Source organism: Tachypleus tridentatus, chromosome 13 (genome assembly GCF_004210375.1).
Source record: "Tachypleus tridentatus isolate NWPU-2018 chromosome 13, ASM421037v1, whole genome shotgun sequence".
NCBI classification, from domain to species: domain Eukaryota; kingdom Metazoa; phylum Arthropoda; class Merostomata; order Xiphosura; family Limulidae; genus Tachypleus; species Tachypleus tridentatus.
The window spans coordinates 4,497,174-4,514,749 of record NC_134837.1 but is presented as its reverse complement, the minus strand read 5'-3'; the positions used below and the strand labels follow the sequence as shown (position 1 = coordinate 4,514,749).

General features: G+C 36.7%; 1 protein-coding gene across 12 annotated transcripts in view; it reads right to left on the bottom strand.

The window, feature by feature from the left end:
* Positions 1–17,576, bottom strand: part of LOC143238208 (uncharacterized) — a 46,574-nt gene that overhangs the window by 9,648 nt on the left and 19,350 nt on the right. For 4 of the 12 annotated variants that reach the window (XM_076478232.1, XM_076478234.1, XM_076478233.1 and 1 more), the window contains 2 exons: positions 13,589–13,833; positions 6,288–6,719 (listed from right to left, as the gene is read on the bottom strand). In XM_076478232.1, coding sequence (XP_076334347.1) covers positions 6,288–6,714 — 427 coding nt within the window. In that variant the 5' untranslated portion in view covers positions 6,715–6,719; positions 13,589–13,833. Of the gene's footprint in view, positions 1–6,287; positions 6,720–13,588; positions 13,834–17,242; positions 17,421–17,576 lie in introns of those variants that run through there. The other 8 variants (XM_076478241.1, XM_076478230.1, XM_076478238.1 and 5 more) reach the window with 3 other exon arrangements.

Sequence of the window (17,576 nt, the reverse complement as noted above, 5' to 3'; positions counted from 1 at the left end):
TGGTGGTAAGTAAGATAAAACTTACCCGTTGAAGTTAGTATTCCCAATTATGAATTTACATGATAATAGTACAAGGAACAAAACACGAAGTACACACAAAAATGTAGAATGATATGGAATGAAATAACAAAAACAATTGAATATACAATATATACAGCTATGCAAATGAACATGAGAATTACAAAAGGAGAAATTGAAAAACAAATATATATATATATAATACCGTTCTTTTATGTACCGGTATGTACGAGTAATTAAAACCAAACGCAAACTACAAAAATGAAAATTACAAATCACTAAAGAGAATGACAAAAAAAAACGAAATACAAAGACTGAAGAAAATTAAAAAAAAAAAAACTTATCTGGGATTTAATTACAAAAAACACAAAAACCGTACAAATGAACATTACCCGTAATATACAATATGTACAAAAAAATTTAAAATTATAAATTATAGGATACAAAAAATAAATATTATAAACAAAATAGATAAAGGAAAAATGAAACTACAAATAAACAATAACTACAAAGAACAGACAATCTGAAAAATCACCCTGACCCCAACTACCCTCAAGCGTGCACACCAGCAAGACGTCCGGACGCCAACGATGTTAAAAGTCCCTTGGGCTAAATAACAGTTTGTTCCTGGCCTTTGCTAGTATCTTAAAGTACGACACTGGAGCCCACTCAAAAACGAATTGATTACGGGTAAGTCAGATGACAAAGTATAGTGAACAAACGAATTGATTACGGGTAAGTCAGATGACAAAGTATAGTGAAACGGAAAAGCCAGGTGACCGGGATCGGGAACTGGCACGTGATACAAACTGGTCTCAGCCGAGCGACCTTTTCCCATATGTCATCCGATGTCAGGACCAACATGTGAAGGACAGAGTCCACCCGAGAATGATACAACGGACATGACTCGGTGACACTGGTACTGGAGAGGTAGAAGCATTCTCTCACAGGTAGGATGTTATGAACGTCCAGTTGAATGTCTGAAGGTAGTTATCAACATGGGCCATCAACACCAGACTCCAAACAACGTTCTATGGAAAGAATGGGGTGGTGTTGCTCTATCCTGTGAGTACAGTCTGGGGCAAACAGAGAGTAGAGAGAATGGGTGTCCGCCGAAATATCACGTGACATGGCGTAATAACGTGTGATCGCCGTAACAGAAGGATCAAAACACATTGGTTTATTCAAGCCTGATGAAACATCAAAACTCCTGAGCCCAGTGTCAAACAGGAAACAAGCCAGTTAGCAACAGGGATGATTCTTCCAAGAGAGACAGCAAATACTGGTGGACGTGAAAAGAGAAAAACACATAGGATGCCCAGTCTTTCCTTGTGGGGTGGCTTAACTAAAGACAACCATGGCACTGCTTCAGTCTCACCATTCCACAGGAAGGTGTAGACATGCCACACGACAGCTCCCGCTCAGCGGTTGTTCAGAGGAAGAACCACAATAAGATACGATATCAAGGGAAGAATCTACCTCTTCACTACCTCTGCCCTGTCAAACAAGTTAGCAGGGCTGTAATGATAACCTTGAACTACTGAACTGACACATTGCACCACATATTCCTTAAGACGTGCAAGAAACCTAATCCCAAAATACCTTAGTGGAGAGGAATTCCAAACCCAAGGGAGTGTCAACGGATGAGGCTCTCTTGCCCAATCACCGAGCCCTAGACTTAGTGTAGTTGAGTCGGGCTGCACTGGCCTGAGATAACTTGTGACAGTCGTCAGTGCTGAACCCAAGTATATTTGGTTTTCTAGAAATAGATTCACATCATCTGCATGACTAACATACTTGATGGACATCCCATCTGGCAAATGAAGGTCACGTACTGAAACTAAGTGGTACAGATAAGAGAGCAGGTACTCTGTAACCAACGTATAAAGAGATGGTGATAGTGGACATCCTTGACAAACACCCTGACAGATGTTAAAAAGGGCCGTCAATTATACATTTACTAAAAGCCTCCTTAAAGAAGACATAAAAAAAGCTCGAACATAGTACACAAAAACTAGAGGAAAGTCATACCTCTGCAGAATATGTCTCAGAAATTTGTGGTGCACTCAATCAAAGGCCTTACTCTCATCGAGGAACACAAAAATGGCAGAGATGTTCCTGTCCGTGATGTAATGGAACACGTCATGAAGAATCACCAAGGTTTGTTGGATATTTCTACTCCACACACCACACACCAAGGATAAGATCGAGCATAACAGCACTCAAACTGGCACACAGGACCTTAGAAACAGTCTTTGCATCCACATTCAGAAGCGATATGGACGCCACGAAGAAATATCTTCAGGCTGGGTGGGATCCTTACAGATTAGCATAATTAACCCATATAAGGTATACACAGACATGGACCCACAGGTCAGACAGTTGTTAAAAAGTCTAATGAAGAGGGTCCTAGACACTTACTAAGTGGCATGGACCAAATAAGCACCCAACATTCATCCAGTATAATGGGCTTCAAAAGATCATCAGACCATGATGGATTGAAGGTTGGCAAGAACTGAGTGATGTCTTGCTACATATCCTCGTCCATAGGTAAAGCCGGATATAGTCGGCTAATTTAGTTAAGGCATGTGTTGATGATGTCAATAATGTGCAAGGTCACCTGACCATCTTTCCTTAACAGACTGGAGATGTACTTATATTTAGACATCGTGAAAGTTGAATTCCGACAGCACTAAATGCAGAGGCTGCACATGCTGATCACCAGAAAGGGGATCTTCCCCAATCTTACAGAGGTGGAGATCCAACATACAGTTGAAGTCCACACCAAGGACAGTATCGGCCAGCGTTACCAAAACCTGTCCAAGGAAGAAAAGAACACCTTCAGTTCCCTCACCTGGATAGGTGCATCGACATTAACAAGCCAGACTTTACGATCCTGAGTGATGACGTCAATGAACACAACTTGTCCGTCAGCATCACTTTGTGATGCGAGGATACCTCCTGAGAAGTTGGGGTTGAGGAGAATTCCCAAACCTTGTGCATGTGTCAAACCAAAGGACCAGAAAGTTGGAACAGGAAAGAAATTCACAAGGGAGAAGTGATCCCTCCCAGACGCGAAATGAATCTCCTGAAGAATAATCTTAGTATTCCCCAGACTTAAGTCAGAGACATTAAAAGTGTGCCTCGAATCGAGTTCCTCCATCTCTTCCAACGAACCCGGCAAACTCGGAAGATAGAGAAGTGGGCGAGATGTTGCTGGAAGACATACTGCCCAAAAAGAAGGACAGCAATAGTAGCACCAGAGTGGAGCTCTCTACTCCAACCAACTAGGGGGCCCGGGCTTTCTCCTAAACCTGTGAAGAGGGTAGAGCTATCTCAGAGGCCCCAACCTCCCCATGACCTAACAAGGGAGCCCGAGGTTCCTCAGAGGCTGCAACTGCCTCATGACCCAACAAAAGGGCCCGTTCAGAGACTCCAACCTTACTCCCCGACCAAGTAAAGAGGCCTGCACTTCCTCAGAGACTCCACATCCTCTCTGCCGGTGCCGAGGATCGTGCAGAAAGAATACCATTCTTCCGGTTTGAGTCCCGCGATTTCACACGCCTTGGGCACAGCAAAGACGCGTGATCACCACAACACTCTTTACCACAAAAGAGTCACTAATGCGTCAAAAAAGAGACATTTATGGCACTGAGGAGTGTTGCAACTCCCTGACAAGCGGTCTTCGAAGCCACAGCATGACACATGCGGCGCATGTCAGGGTAGTTGACCATACTAGTAGAGCCATTAATCCTAAGAAAGTTTGGCACAGAATGCTTTATATTAAAGTACACACCCCAAGGCGAATATGGTAGCACTCGTGTTCGATTTTGAGAACCACCCCATATTGTCGCAATCCTGACGCAATTGCGTCATGGGGTAGTTATAGAGCGCGGAACGTAGAGTCAAGCACTTGATGTTTTCTCCCGCCGGCTCAACGGGGATTAAGGTCCCGTTGACGGTAAAATCACCTTTGGTCAATAGTTTTTGATCAACAGCGGAGGAAGACAGTGACGCTACATAGTCTCTACTACCAAAGTGTTGTATGCACTCGAGGAAATTACTTTCCAGTTGACTACACACAGCGTCAATAACCGCTAACAGCAGCGAGTCCGCGGGGACCACAAAAAGAATCGACCGTGGCCGAAAGGAATAAGGCCGGATGGCCCCAGCCATGCTGACCAACCTGGAAGGTTAACTATGCACTAAACTAAGTTAAAATAATAACACGTGAGATCTGTCACGTGGGCCGAAAAATATTACAATACAGCACGACTACAAATCAACAAAATCTAGAGAATAATAACATACCAACAAAATCAGAATTCACAATAACTGAACACTGCAACTATGAATCACACGATGAAACACCCATATAGAGGTACTAATTAACACGACATCAGCAAATTGATAGTTTTAATAAATAAACTTCGATTTAACACTTTGCATCTCAAGAAGAGACGCAAAGCAATCAAGGGCGCTCAGAAGAGATCTTCTTTTCGCCCTACTCGTGAAGTAAAATTTAACTGGGCTAGTTACTGATTATTAGTAGCTACACCGACAAGATTTAAAGTTAACGAGTTTGTAATGCAATCTGGTGGCAAAGATCCAATGGTGGTCCGCGCGAGGTTAAATATTGACTCTAAAAAAAAACACACCAGAGGACAGGGATCTATAGATCCAAAAACCTCAGAATTTGCTGTGGGGGGGAGTACCCCGAGAAAAACCCATTTTCACGATCAGGGCGCCGAAAACTCTATCGTGACTGTGCCCGTTGGTTACTGGAAAGAAAATCAGGGTTAGTAGAGCTTATAACAAAAAAACAGATACGTATGGGTAGTTTATTGTGACTGGCTTAAGGTGTACATCCTCATAAAGTAGGCCCGGCATGGCCAAGCGTGTTAAGGCATGCGACTCGTAATCTGAGGGTCATGGGTACGCATCCCCGTCGCGCCAAACATGATCCCCTTTCAGCCGTGGGGGCGTTATAATGTGATGGTCAATCTCACTGTTCGTTGGTAAAAGAGTAGCCCAAGAGTTGGCGGTGGGTGGTGATGACTAGCTGCCTCTCTTCTAGTCTTACACTGCTAAATTAGGGACGGTTAGTGCAGATAGCTCTGGAGTAGCTTTGTGTGAAATTCAAAACAAAGTCATAAAGTAGTGCCAAGTTCTTAAATGACCTTATTTTTTAGAAAATAAAATTGGAGAAATTCTATTAAAATTACTAAAATATTTTAGTTAAAAATATGTTCATCTAAGAACTTGGTACTACTTTATGATGGATATACACCTTAAGTCGTATATAAAAGCATGACAGTCACAATAAACTATCATATTACTGATGTCGTTTTAATTAGTGCATATACCATAATAGGGGAGGAATGCCAACTTCAAGAGGTAAATTTTATCTTACTTACCACCAGATGTCAGCACCTTATTTTCATTTTCACTTTATCTATTTATTTATTATTTTTCATATTTTTATGTTTATCTTTTTCTTATTCTAACTTGGGAGAGCAGTCACCTTCCCATCACTGTCTGCAGGAAGTGAAGGGTGATATAGATTAGGAACGTTGTAGGCTTTAGCACCCACATCTTGCTCTCCTAATTTCTAATTTTCCTATGTGAGTCGGCCCGGCATGGCCAAGCGTGTTAAGGCATGCGACTCGTAATTTGAGGGTGGCGGGTTCGCCAAACATGCTCGCCTTTTCAGCCGTGGGTTGTTATAATAGCTGCCTTCCCTCTTGTCTTACACTGCTAAATTATGGACGGCTAGCATAGATAGCCCTCGAGGAGCTTTGTGCGAAATTAAAAAACAAACAAACAAATCTTATGTGAGACTCGCGAATTGGAGATTAAGACTGATAGACGATGTATCACCACATCAATGTGGGTCCCACTTCTCAGTCACCTCCAAAACTTGGGCCACACTTTATAATCCCAAGTTGTACCTTTTACAATAGAATTTTTTTTTAAATGTGCAGCCTATTAAAAAAAAACTTAAAAATTTCATGTTAATGTGTTTTGGTTTATGGCTTTAAACGTTTATGTTTACAATATATATATATATTTATTTTAATGCATACAATATTCATTAGAAATTTTATTGTCTTATGTTTACATTTTAGAGCCGTTATGAATAAAATATAGATAATGTTTAGAAGACGCTCGTTAGACGAGTGTATTAAAACTTAGTCCTAGAGTTCAACCATTAGTATTTGTGTTAGGAACGTAAACCTGTCCGTAAAACTTTCAACAAATGTACTTACTCATGTTAAAAACAGTAAAGGTCAGGTCAAATCCATCTCGTACCAGGTTCTTATCCCACGGAAACGTAAAGAACTGCACTGTAAGTGCACTGGTTCGTCTCGAGCTATAGATCTCGTCACTTCTCCAGTCGAACGTTTCGTGACCACATATCTTCCTGCTGAGATGCAGATTCGAAACGCCGTTGAATATTCGGAGAAAGTCGATACAGATCTTTGTGTTCTGAGTTACTGGGTAAAATCGTATGCTCACACGACGAACTACGATCATCAACCGGTACGTTTCCGGAGCTTTTATCGTGAGGTTACAGTGAAACCCAACTTCGTAAGCCGAGGAATCCCGACTAAGTTTAACCTCTCCTGCTGAAAGATAACCGTCTGAGTCTACGTATATGACTGGCCGCGAAGTCGATCTACAAATCTCTTTCATGTAAACTAGAAACAAACATAAACGGTTAATGTTTAAATATAGACATTCAGAAGACATTTATTCTAAACAATTTTATGAACTAATACACTCTTTTAAAACTTAAATTTGTCTTCAACAAATCTAAATTCTCTAAGTTTAAGGACGTAAATAATGAATGATTTTATATTTGACTTTCTAAAAATATAAATAAAATTAAACAAACTTTTGTTTAACACAATAAAGAACGTTTCTATTTGAAACTGCTAAGTCGACTTACGTTATCCATCACGTGATCTCCTGGAAGTGACGTACTGAGTGTCGGAACGTGTACAGTTGACTTGAGACTGTAATTCAAGTCTAATGTTTGTTTTGTTTTGTTTTCTTATTTTGAATTTTGCGCAAAGCTACACGATAATTATCTGCGATAGTCGTCCCTAATTTAGCAGTGTAAGATAAGAAGGAAGGCAGCTAGTCATTACCACCCACCGCCAACTCTTTTACAAACGAATAGTGGGATTGACCACATCATTATAACGCCCCCACGTCTGAAAGGGCGAGCATGTTTGGTGCGACGGGGATTCGAATCCGTGACCTTCCGATTACGACTCGAACGCCTTAACACACCCGGCCATGCCAAGCCCAAATCAAGTCTAAAGTAACAATATTTGTACTGTGTAAAACAAAACGTTGGTTTTATTCTATCTACGATCTTACACAACTGTACAAAGAAGAATCTATTAAGATATTTGGAAAAGTATTAAAACTATTGAGATAGAAATCGGTTTTAAGCCGTAGTAGGTATTATTATTTAATTTATTTTGTTACAATATAACACCCCCACAGCTAAAAGGGCGAGCATGTTTGATGTGACGGGGATTGAAACCCACCACCCTCATATTACGAGTCAAGCACCCTTAACAACCTGGTCATGTCTAGCTGGCGAGTGAGTGATTATTTTAAAATGAGTTTCATAGTTTACTAGAGATATAATTTGTTTTTATAAAAGGGGTTATGTATTAATTGAACCAGTCTGTGTTGACTTTAACGAAAAGGAGACAATAATTTAAGGTCAGGATACGCCTTTTTTGGTGTCCCACGGGGAAAAGTAAGTTAATTCTTCACCGATTTAAGTTGTAAGAAAAGTAATTTGCATTGTCAATTGCATTCTAAGGTAAATACTGAATCAGCCTGTGTGGACTTTTGACAAATAAAATGAAAACTAATTAGTTTAACATAGAATTATGATATACTATAGTGTAAAACATTTTTGTACAAAAGTTTGATTTGTTTTGAATATGTTATTTTAAAACAAGTGGATTGTGTGCTGTTCGTTTATTGTTGACATTTATTGCCAACATCTTACAGACACCTACTGTAGAAAAATTCTTAACCCAAATATATATATAAATCACTGACACACTGAAAAGTTATCCTAAATTAGATCAACTTTTATTAATCACATACAAATATTTATGGATTATTTTATAAAGAGAGCAAATTGCTCAGAATACGATACAAAATAAATGTAAGAAGTGTTTGACAAACACCAGCTCTGAACATTATATTTTTAGACGTAAATTCTTTATTATCTCTAGTTCAAAGTCTACCTAGCAACAAAACTTTTCAATCAAAACAAATATGTCTTCAAGAGTTAACAATCACAATTTATTGACATATTACTAAAAAATATGAGTATTATCAATAAACGGTAGCATGCAGTGACTCTCAGAGACGCGTCAAATACATTCTGATTGGCTCTTCACTCCATATATATGAAAATAGATATCAGTATTAAAATGTTATAAAGATATCATTGCATTTAAAACACTCTTTGTGGTGTGTCAAATGAAAATATTAAGTTAATCAACAAATTCAAGGAAGTACAGTTTGTATTTTATTTCTTCTGACACAAGTTCAAATCTCTGAAACATCATGAGTAATAATATACAAATGTGATGTCTCGTCTTTTATTCAATTTTTCACTTGTCAAGAAATTATACGGGTTTCTGGGAATAGATTAGTAACCATGGATACGAGTAAAGTGAAATATACTTTCTCACTGTTATTTCAATCCTGCCCATGTGTTTGACAAACCAACAGATGGTTATTTACTCCGTTTCTTCGGTCATGAGGTAAAACAGAAGAGTGAATTGGGAATAAAGTATTCTATTGTAGCGAAGAAAATTAGTTTAAGTGAAACTGAATGGTATCAAACGATGTGTATCAAGAGTTTGTAACTTTATTCGTTCAGTTATGAGTGGAAGTATTGTGGAGTTCAAAGTAGGAAACATGAGATGTTCTCAAACATTCTATCATAACATTTAAAATTATCAACATCATAAACATAAGAAACGTAAAGACAGTATCCGGGGAAACATAAGAAACGTACAGATAATATCCTGGAAAACAAAAGAAACGTATAGATAATATCCTGGAAAACACAAGAAACGTACAGACAATATCCTGGAAAAAATAATAAACGTACAGACAATATCCTTGAAAACATAAGAAACTTAGAGAAATCTCCTAGAAAACATAAGAAACGTCCAGACAATATCCTTGAAAACATAAGAAACGTAGAGAAATCTCCTAGAAAACATAAGAAACGTCCAGACAATATCCTGGAATATATAATAAACGTACAGACAATATCCTGGAAAACATAAGAAACGTACAGACAATACCCTGAAAAACATAAGAAACGTCCGGACAATACCCTGAAAACATAAGAAACGTCCAGACAATACCCTGAAAACATAAGAAACGTCCAGACAATACCCTGAAACACAAAGAAACGACCAGACAATGTCTTGGAAACCAAAAGAAACGACCAGACAATACCCTGAAAAACAAAACAAACGACCAGACAATACCCTGAAAAACAAAAGAAACGACCAGACAATGTCTTGGAAACCAAAAGAAACGACCAGACAATACCCTGAAAAACAAAAGAAACGACCAGACAATACCCTGAAAAACAAAAGAAACGACTAGACAATATCCTGGAAAACACAAGAAACGTATAGATAATATCCTGGAAAACACAAGAAACGTATAGATAATATCCTGGAAAACACAAGAAACGTACAGACAATATCCTGGAACACATAATAAACGTACAGACAATATCCTGGAAAACATAAGAAACGTATAGATAATATCCTGGAAAACACAAGAAACGTACTGATAATAACTTTGAAAACAAAAGAAACGTCCAGACAATATCCTGGCAAACATAAGAAACGTACAGATAATAACTTGGAAAACAAAAGAAACGACTAGACAATGTCTTGGAAAACAAAAGAAACATAGAGACAATATCCTGGAAAACATAAGAAACGTATAGATAATATCCTGGAAAACACAAGAAACGTATAGATAATATCCTGGAAAACACAAGAAACGTATAGATAATATCCTGGAAAACATAAGAAACGTACAGACAATATCCTGGAACACATAATAAACGTACAGACAATATCCTGGAAAACATAAGAAAATTACAGACAATATCCTGGAAAACATAAGAAACGTACAGACAATATCCTGGAATACATAATAAACGTACAGACAATACCCTGAAAAAAAACAAACGACCAGACAATACCCTGAAAAACATAAGAAACGTCCGGACAATACCCTGAAAAACATAAGAAACGTACACACAATATCCTGGAAAACATAAGAAACGTATAGATAATATCCTTGAAAACACAAGAAACGTACTGATAATAACTTTGAAAACAAAAGACAAAAGAAACGTCCAGACAATATCCTGGAAAACATAAGAAACGTACAGATAATAACTTGGAAAACAAAAGAAACGACTAGGCAATGTCTTTGAAAACAAAAGAAACATAGAGATAATATCCTGGAAAACATAAGAAACGTATAGATAATATCCTGGAAAACACAAGAAACGTACTGATAATAACTTTGAAAACAAAAGAAACGTCCAGACAATATCCTGGAAAACATAACAAACGTACAGATAATAACTTGGAAAACAAAATAAACGTCCAGACAATACCCTGAAAAACATAAGAAACGTACAGACAATATCCTGGAAAACACAAGAAACGTATAGATAATATCCTGAAAAACATAACAAACGTACAGATAATAACTTGGAAAACAAAATAAACGTCCAGACAATACCCTGAAAAACATAAGAAACCTACAGACAATATCCTGGAAAACACAAGAAACGTATAGATAATATCCTGGAAAACACAAGAAACGTATAGATAATATCCTGGAAAACATAAGAAACGTATAGATAATATCCTGGAAAACACAAGAAACGTACTGATAATAACTTTGAAAACAAAAGAAACGTCCAGACAATATCCTGGAAAACATAAGAAACGTACAGATAATAACTTGGAAAACAAAATAAACGTCCAGACAATACCCTGAAAAACATAAGAAACGTACAGACAATATCCTGGAAAACACAAGAAACGTATAGATAATATCCTGGAAAACACAAGAAACGTATAGATAACATCCTGGAAAACACAAGAAACGTATAGATAATATCCTGGAAAACATAAGAAACGTACAGACAATATCCTGGAACACATAATAAACGTACAGACAATATCCTGGAAAACATAAGAAAATTACAGACAATATCCTGGAAAACATAAGAAACGTACAGACAATATCCTGGAATACATAATAAACGTACAGACAATACCCTGAAAAAAAAAACGACCAGACAATACCCTGAAAAACATAAGAAACGTCCGGACAATACCCTGAAAAACATAAGAAACGTACACACAATATCCTGGAAAACATAAGAAACGTATAGATAATATCCTGGAAAACACAAGAAACGTACTGATAATAACTTTGAAAACAAAAGAAACGTCCAGACAATATCCTGGAAAACATAAGAAACGTACAGATAATAACTTGGAAAACAAAAGAAACGACTAGACAATGTCTTTGAAAACAAAAGAAACATAGAGATAATATCCTGGAAAACATAAGAAACGTATAGATAATATCCTGGAAAACACAAGAAACGTACTGATAATAACTTTGAAAACAAAAGAAACGTCCAGACAATATCCTGGAAAACATAAGAAACGTACAGATAATAACTTGGAAAACAAAAGAAACGACTAGACAATGTCTTGGAAAACAAAAGAAACATAGAGACAATATCCTGGAAAACATAAGAAACGTATAGATAATATCCTGGAAAACACAAGAAACGTACTGATAATAACTTTGAAAGCAAAAGAAACGTACAGACAATACCCTGAAAAACATAAAAAACGTACAGACAATATCCTGGAAAACACAAGAAACGTATAGATAATATCCTGGAAAACACAAGAAACGTATAGATAATATCCTGGAAAACACAAGAAACGTATAGATAATATCCTGGAAAACATAAGAAACGTACAGACAATATCCTGGAACACATAATAAACGTACAGACAATATCCTGGAAAACATAAGAAAATTACAGACAATATCCTGGAAAACATAAGAAAATTACAGACAATATCCTGGAAAACATAAGAAACGTACAGACAATATCCTGGAATACATAATAAACGTACAGACAATACCCTGAAAAAAAAACGACCAGACAATACCCTGAAAAACATAAGAAACGTCCGGACAATACCCTGAAAAACATAAGAAACGTACACATAATATCCTGGAAAACATAAGAAACGTATAGATAATATCCTGGAAAACACAAGAAACGTACTGATAATAACTTTGAAAACAAAAGAAACGTCCAGACAATATCCTGGAAAACATAAGAAACGTACAGATAATAACTTGGAAAACATAAGAAACGACTAGACAATGTCTTGGAAAACAAATGAAACATAGAGACAATATCCTGGAAAACATAAGAAACGTATAGATAATATCCTGGAAAACACAAGAAACGTATAGATAATATCCTGGAACACATAATAAACGTACAGACAATATCCTGGTAAACATAAGAAACGCACAGACAATATCCTGGAAAACATAAGAAACGTCCAGACAATATTCTGGAATACATAATAAACGTACAGACAATATCCTGGAAACATAAAAAACGTACAGACAATATTCTGGAAAACATAAGAAACGTACAGATAATAACTTGGAAAACAAAATAAACGTCCAGACAATATCCTGGAAAACATAAGAAACGTCCAGACAATATCCTGGAAAACACAAGAAACGTACAAATATTACTCTGGAATACATAATAAACGTACAAATAATTCTCTGGAACACATAATAAACGTACAAATAATACTCTGGAACACATAATAAAAGTAAAGATAACATCGTAGAAAACATAAGAAACGTAAAGATAATATCCTAGAACCTGAAAAACATAAGAAAAATTGCAAGGCCCTTATTTTAGTACTATCTTCATTTTAAAAGCTATGATGCCAGTCATTGAAGTATATTAACATACATTTGGTGAGTAAAGCATGTTGTTTGCCAGTTTCTGGTTTATAGTAACCATACTCTTCGTCGGTAAACCTTTATGCTTGGCTAGCCAGCTACTGGTACATGTTAACCACAGTCTTGGTAGGAATCTTTGGTGCTTGGAACAAGAAAAGTAATACCCAGTAATATACCAATACCTGACACCACAAAGATTATAGTTAACATATAGCACTTACTGGTATATAACTGGGTATTACTTTTCTTGTTGATACATTCTTTGTATATGGTTTACCCCTTCTTCAATGTAAACAGAAATGGTAAATACAGAAAACAAATTAGAAGTTTATTTTTCTACTACGATAAGAATGAAACATCTATGTATACATATCTTGTATATTATTCTATATTCATAGAAGAAAAGATACCCAAATCTGGAATAGTATTAATTGTATTAAATTCTCACTTCAGCCAACACTCTAACTACAGACTTGGTGTGATACAAATCACGAATTAGGGTTAGGGTCTTCCTTGCTTCTTTGTAACAGGCAATGTCAAATACACAAAACAAGGCAAACGTAACAGAATATTTTTCTAGTGGGTCTTGTTGGTTCAGAAAATTTTATAACAAACACAAACTACTGCGTTTCCCAGTGACTTGAACTTACTGCCTCTGTTACCCTTGGATAGGGTTGGTTCTGATGTGTCACTCTGTAAACAGAAAAGTTTCGTGCATCAAATATATGCTACAAGTGTTCATTACATCAAAACTTCTTCCAGTCACGAAGTATTAAATAAAATACTAACATTAATCATCATACGTAAATTTTTATTTTATGAACAGTTGAACTGTTTTATTAAAACTTACTAATGGTACTCTAGCTATAATGTACCTGTCACGATAATCACAAAGTTACAATATTTAACCACGAGGGCAAATTATAAATACAGTTACTTTAAATTAGTATTGTTCATGTCAGAAGTTATGAAAATGATCACAATAATACTTAATATTCTCACTTAAATTATACATTGGTGACGAAAAGAGGTTTCTGAATAGAACTGATAGGACGTAACGTTATAACAAATATGATAATATGTAAAAATAAGCCTTCATCAAACACATTATACAATACATATAGATAACACTATGTAACACAAATTTTGTTCCTGGATAGTATGTGTTATTTCTTAATTACTTATGTTATAAAAGTACAGAAAATGGCCATTATTCCCTTCAAACGTTGCTTTTGTGACCTAGATAATGAAATTTACAAATTAATCTATTTTCTATGTAAAAACGGGCAAATTTGCACATTTTCATTTACATAAAGTCTGAATAAAACAACATATGAATCAAGATTAAAATGTATTTATACTAAAGTTATACAAAAATGTTTAGAAGTGAGTAGTTTTTCAAGATTTGCGACTATAATGTAAATCACTTTCACGTATCAGCCTCCAAACATAGTCTCTCATCATGTTTTCGTTATACGCTCCTTGGTAGCGACCATCAAAGTCCAGTATATCTTAGTGGAAGCGCTCGCCTTGCTCCTCTGAGTATGCTCCCATGTTCTCCTTGAATTTATCAAGATGAGCATTAAGGATATGGACTTTCAGGGACATCCTGCAGCCCATTTTGCCTTAGTTCTTTACCAGAGACTCAACCAGTTCCACATAATTTTTGGTCTTGTGATTGCACAAGAAGTCCCAAACCACTGCGACAAAGCTGCCCCAAGCTTTTCTTCCCTTCCTACTGAGCTTTTTAGGGAATTCTGTACACTCCAGGAATCTTCTTTATTTTTGATCCAACGAAGACACCAACTTTGACCTTTGCCTCAGACAACTTAGGGAAGAAGTGTCGAAGGCACTTGAAGGCTGCAGACTCCTTATCAAGAGTTGTGACAGATTGTTTCATAAGACCCAATTTTATGTGCAATGGTGGGAACAACACCTTCTAGAGGTTCACTAGTGGCTCACACTTGACATTTTGCCTCCCTACAGAGAACTCGGTCCGTTGTGGCCAGTGCTTCCTGTTGTAGTGCACTGCAGTATCCTGCTGTCCCAAAGGCAAAGATAATAGGGAAACTTGGTAAAGCCTCCTTGTAGACCCGTCAGGAATGTCACCATTTTGAAGTCCCCGATAACTTCCCAGCCATACTCATCATACTTCAAGGCTTCTAGCAAGGTCTTGACGCTGTTGTATTCCTCTTTGACGTGCACCGAATGAGCCAGGGGAAGAGACGGATACTTATTCTCGTTATGGAGCAGGACAGTTTGAGGCTTCTGGATGAGATATCAATGAAGAGGCGCCACTTGTTCAGTTTACAGACAATTTCAATTGCCTCGCACAGACCAGATACACTGTGGCAAAAGCAGAGCCCATCTTGATGAGTGAAGAAGCTTGAAAAATGTCGGTGACGCTTCCTCTGACTTGTGACTTGCACACTTTCATCTAACAAATCCCACTCCTTGAGCCTCGATGTCAAGAGCTCGGCATTCGACTTTGTTAGACCAAGATCTCTGATCAAGTCATTGAGGTCTCTTTGGTTGGGGTTGTATGGGTTTTTCTCACCAGCTGCACCTCTGAAATTGTAATCTGTGTCTTAAACAACGTCTACCTCCTCTTCTGATTTGCTGCTTTCTATCTGGTGCAGTGAGTACATGGAGCTCAGGGCAGTGTGACATTGGGACAATGGATGATGGAAGGTCCGTATACATGATAGCAGATGTATTCTTGCCAGCCCGACGTTTGGTAGGGTCTACCATGCAGAAGTAGCAATTGCTTGAGTGGTCAGTGGGTTCACGCCAAATTGTTGGAATAGCAAAATTCTTGGCTCTCTCTTCCCCTCTGTACCATCCTGCAAAAGAGCAACATAAAATTATTATAAAGAATAAATTTATTTAATCCACAACTAATGTGTAAGAGGTTCATGCAAAATATTTTATATGTGATATATTTTCTATACTAATAGAAACTAAAAAATAAATTGAAAGATATTTAAATTTTAAAAGGTCTAAAATTTGTATAATATAAAATCTTACTATTCGAGCAAACAAAAATTGTGTCTTACCTTCCAGAGATTTTTTGCAGTGCTCGCAGATAAAATGAGGTGCCCAGGATTTGTCTTTATCCCCGACAGGCATGCCGAAATATGCCTTGTAGGCTTCACACAGTTTAGCAGATGCTGTGACAGAGTACTTTTTCGCTCTTGTCTTGATAAATTGGCCACATACATAGCAGTATGAGTCTGGAGAATGCTTGCAGCTTCTTGATGCCATCTCGGATAAAATCATATAGGTCTGTGTGTTCACTTAGGCAGATAGAACTAAACTGAAGTGGTGAGTGGTGAACCCCTGTATTTATATATTACTATGGAAAGTTCTAGAAAATTCTAAAAAGTTCCAGAAAATTCTCGTAAGTTCAACAACATTCTAGAAGTTCTTGAAAATTCTTGTAAGTTCGAGATAATTCTCTATCAGCTCCTCAGCACTGAATCTACTTGGAATGTTTTGGAAAATGGGTAAATTTGAAAATTTCATTACCCAGGTCACAAAAGCAAAGTTTAAAGAGAAAAATTGACCTTCTCCATTTCCTTTAGGCATAAGCAATTGGGAAATAACACTTTCTACCCAGGAACAAGAAAAAGTAAAAAATGTATTACAGAGTGCAATAATAAAGCACAAAATGTGAATATATATAAATGTATATAGATATATAGTAGTGAAGACAGAACCTTAAATTTCTGAAGAAAGTATCCAATATGAACATATGTATGTATAATGTTGCGTACTATAATTTATTTAAGAGGAGTCTCCAATTTATAATATTATGTACGTTACATATGACTCTTTCAAATAACTGGAATTTTTAATTTTAATTTAGAATTTAATTAACTATTAAATTTACGATATTTATGTACAAAATTTGCTTTTTTATTGAAATATATTTTAATATACAAACAATATAATTTATAATAAGGGTTATTACAAATAATGATTTATATACAACAGTTTTACAGACAATACCGAGTCTTATATCTGGTCTGGAACTGAATTTTTTTTATCAACGATTCAGGTCCACGACAAGCAAATTGATACTGAATTGAAAGTGTCACACCTTGCTTAAACTAGCTAGCTAGCTTGGTTGGCTTCACACCGATGACTTTTTACCGACAAAGACATTTAATGTCTTCGTACAAATACCAACATTCGAAGTTAATTCACTGAAATTGAACGGTTTGCAATTTTCGAAACCTATAAATGTTCCCGGTCCATTTCTGTAGTTTTCCCACTCATGAGCATTAATCACAATTATAGCTTCCGAAGCTTATAGTATACTGACTCTTTCCGACTGATAATATTTTCTGTCTTTTGACGCGTAAGTTTTATATACCAATCTCGAGAGATTCTCGAACGATCAACGATATTCAAACAACAAACACATGTTGTTG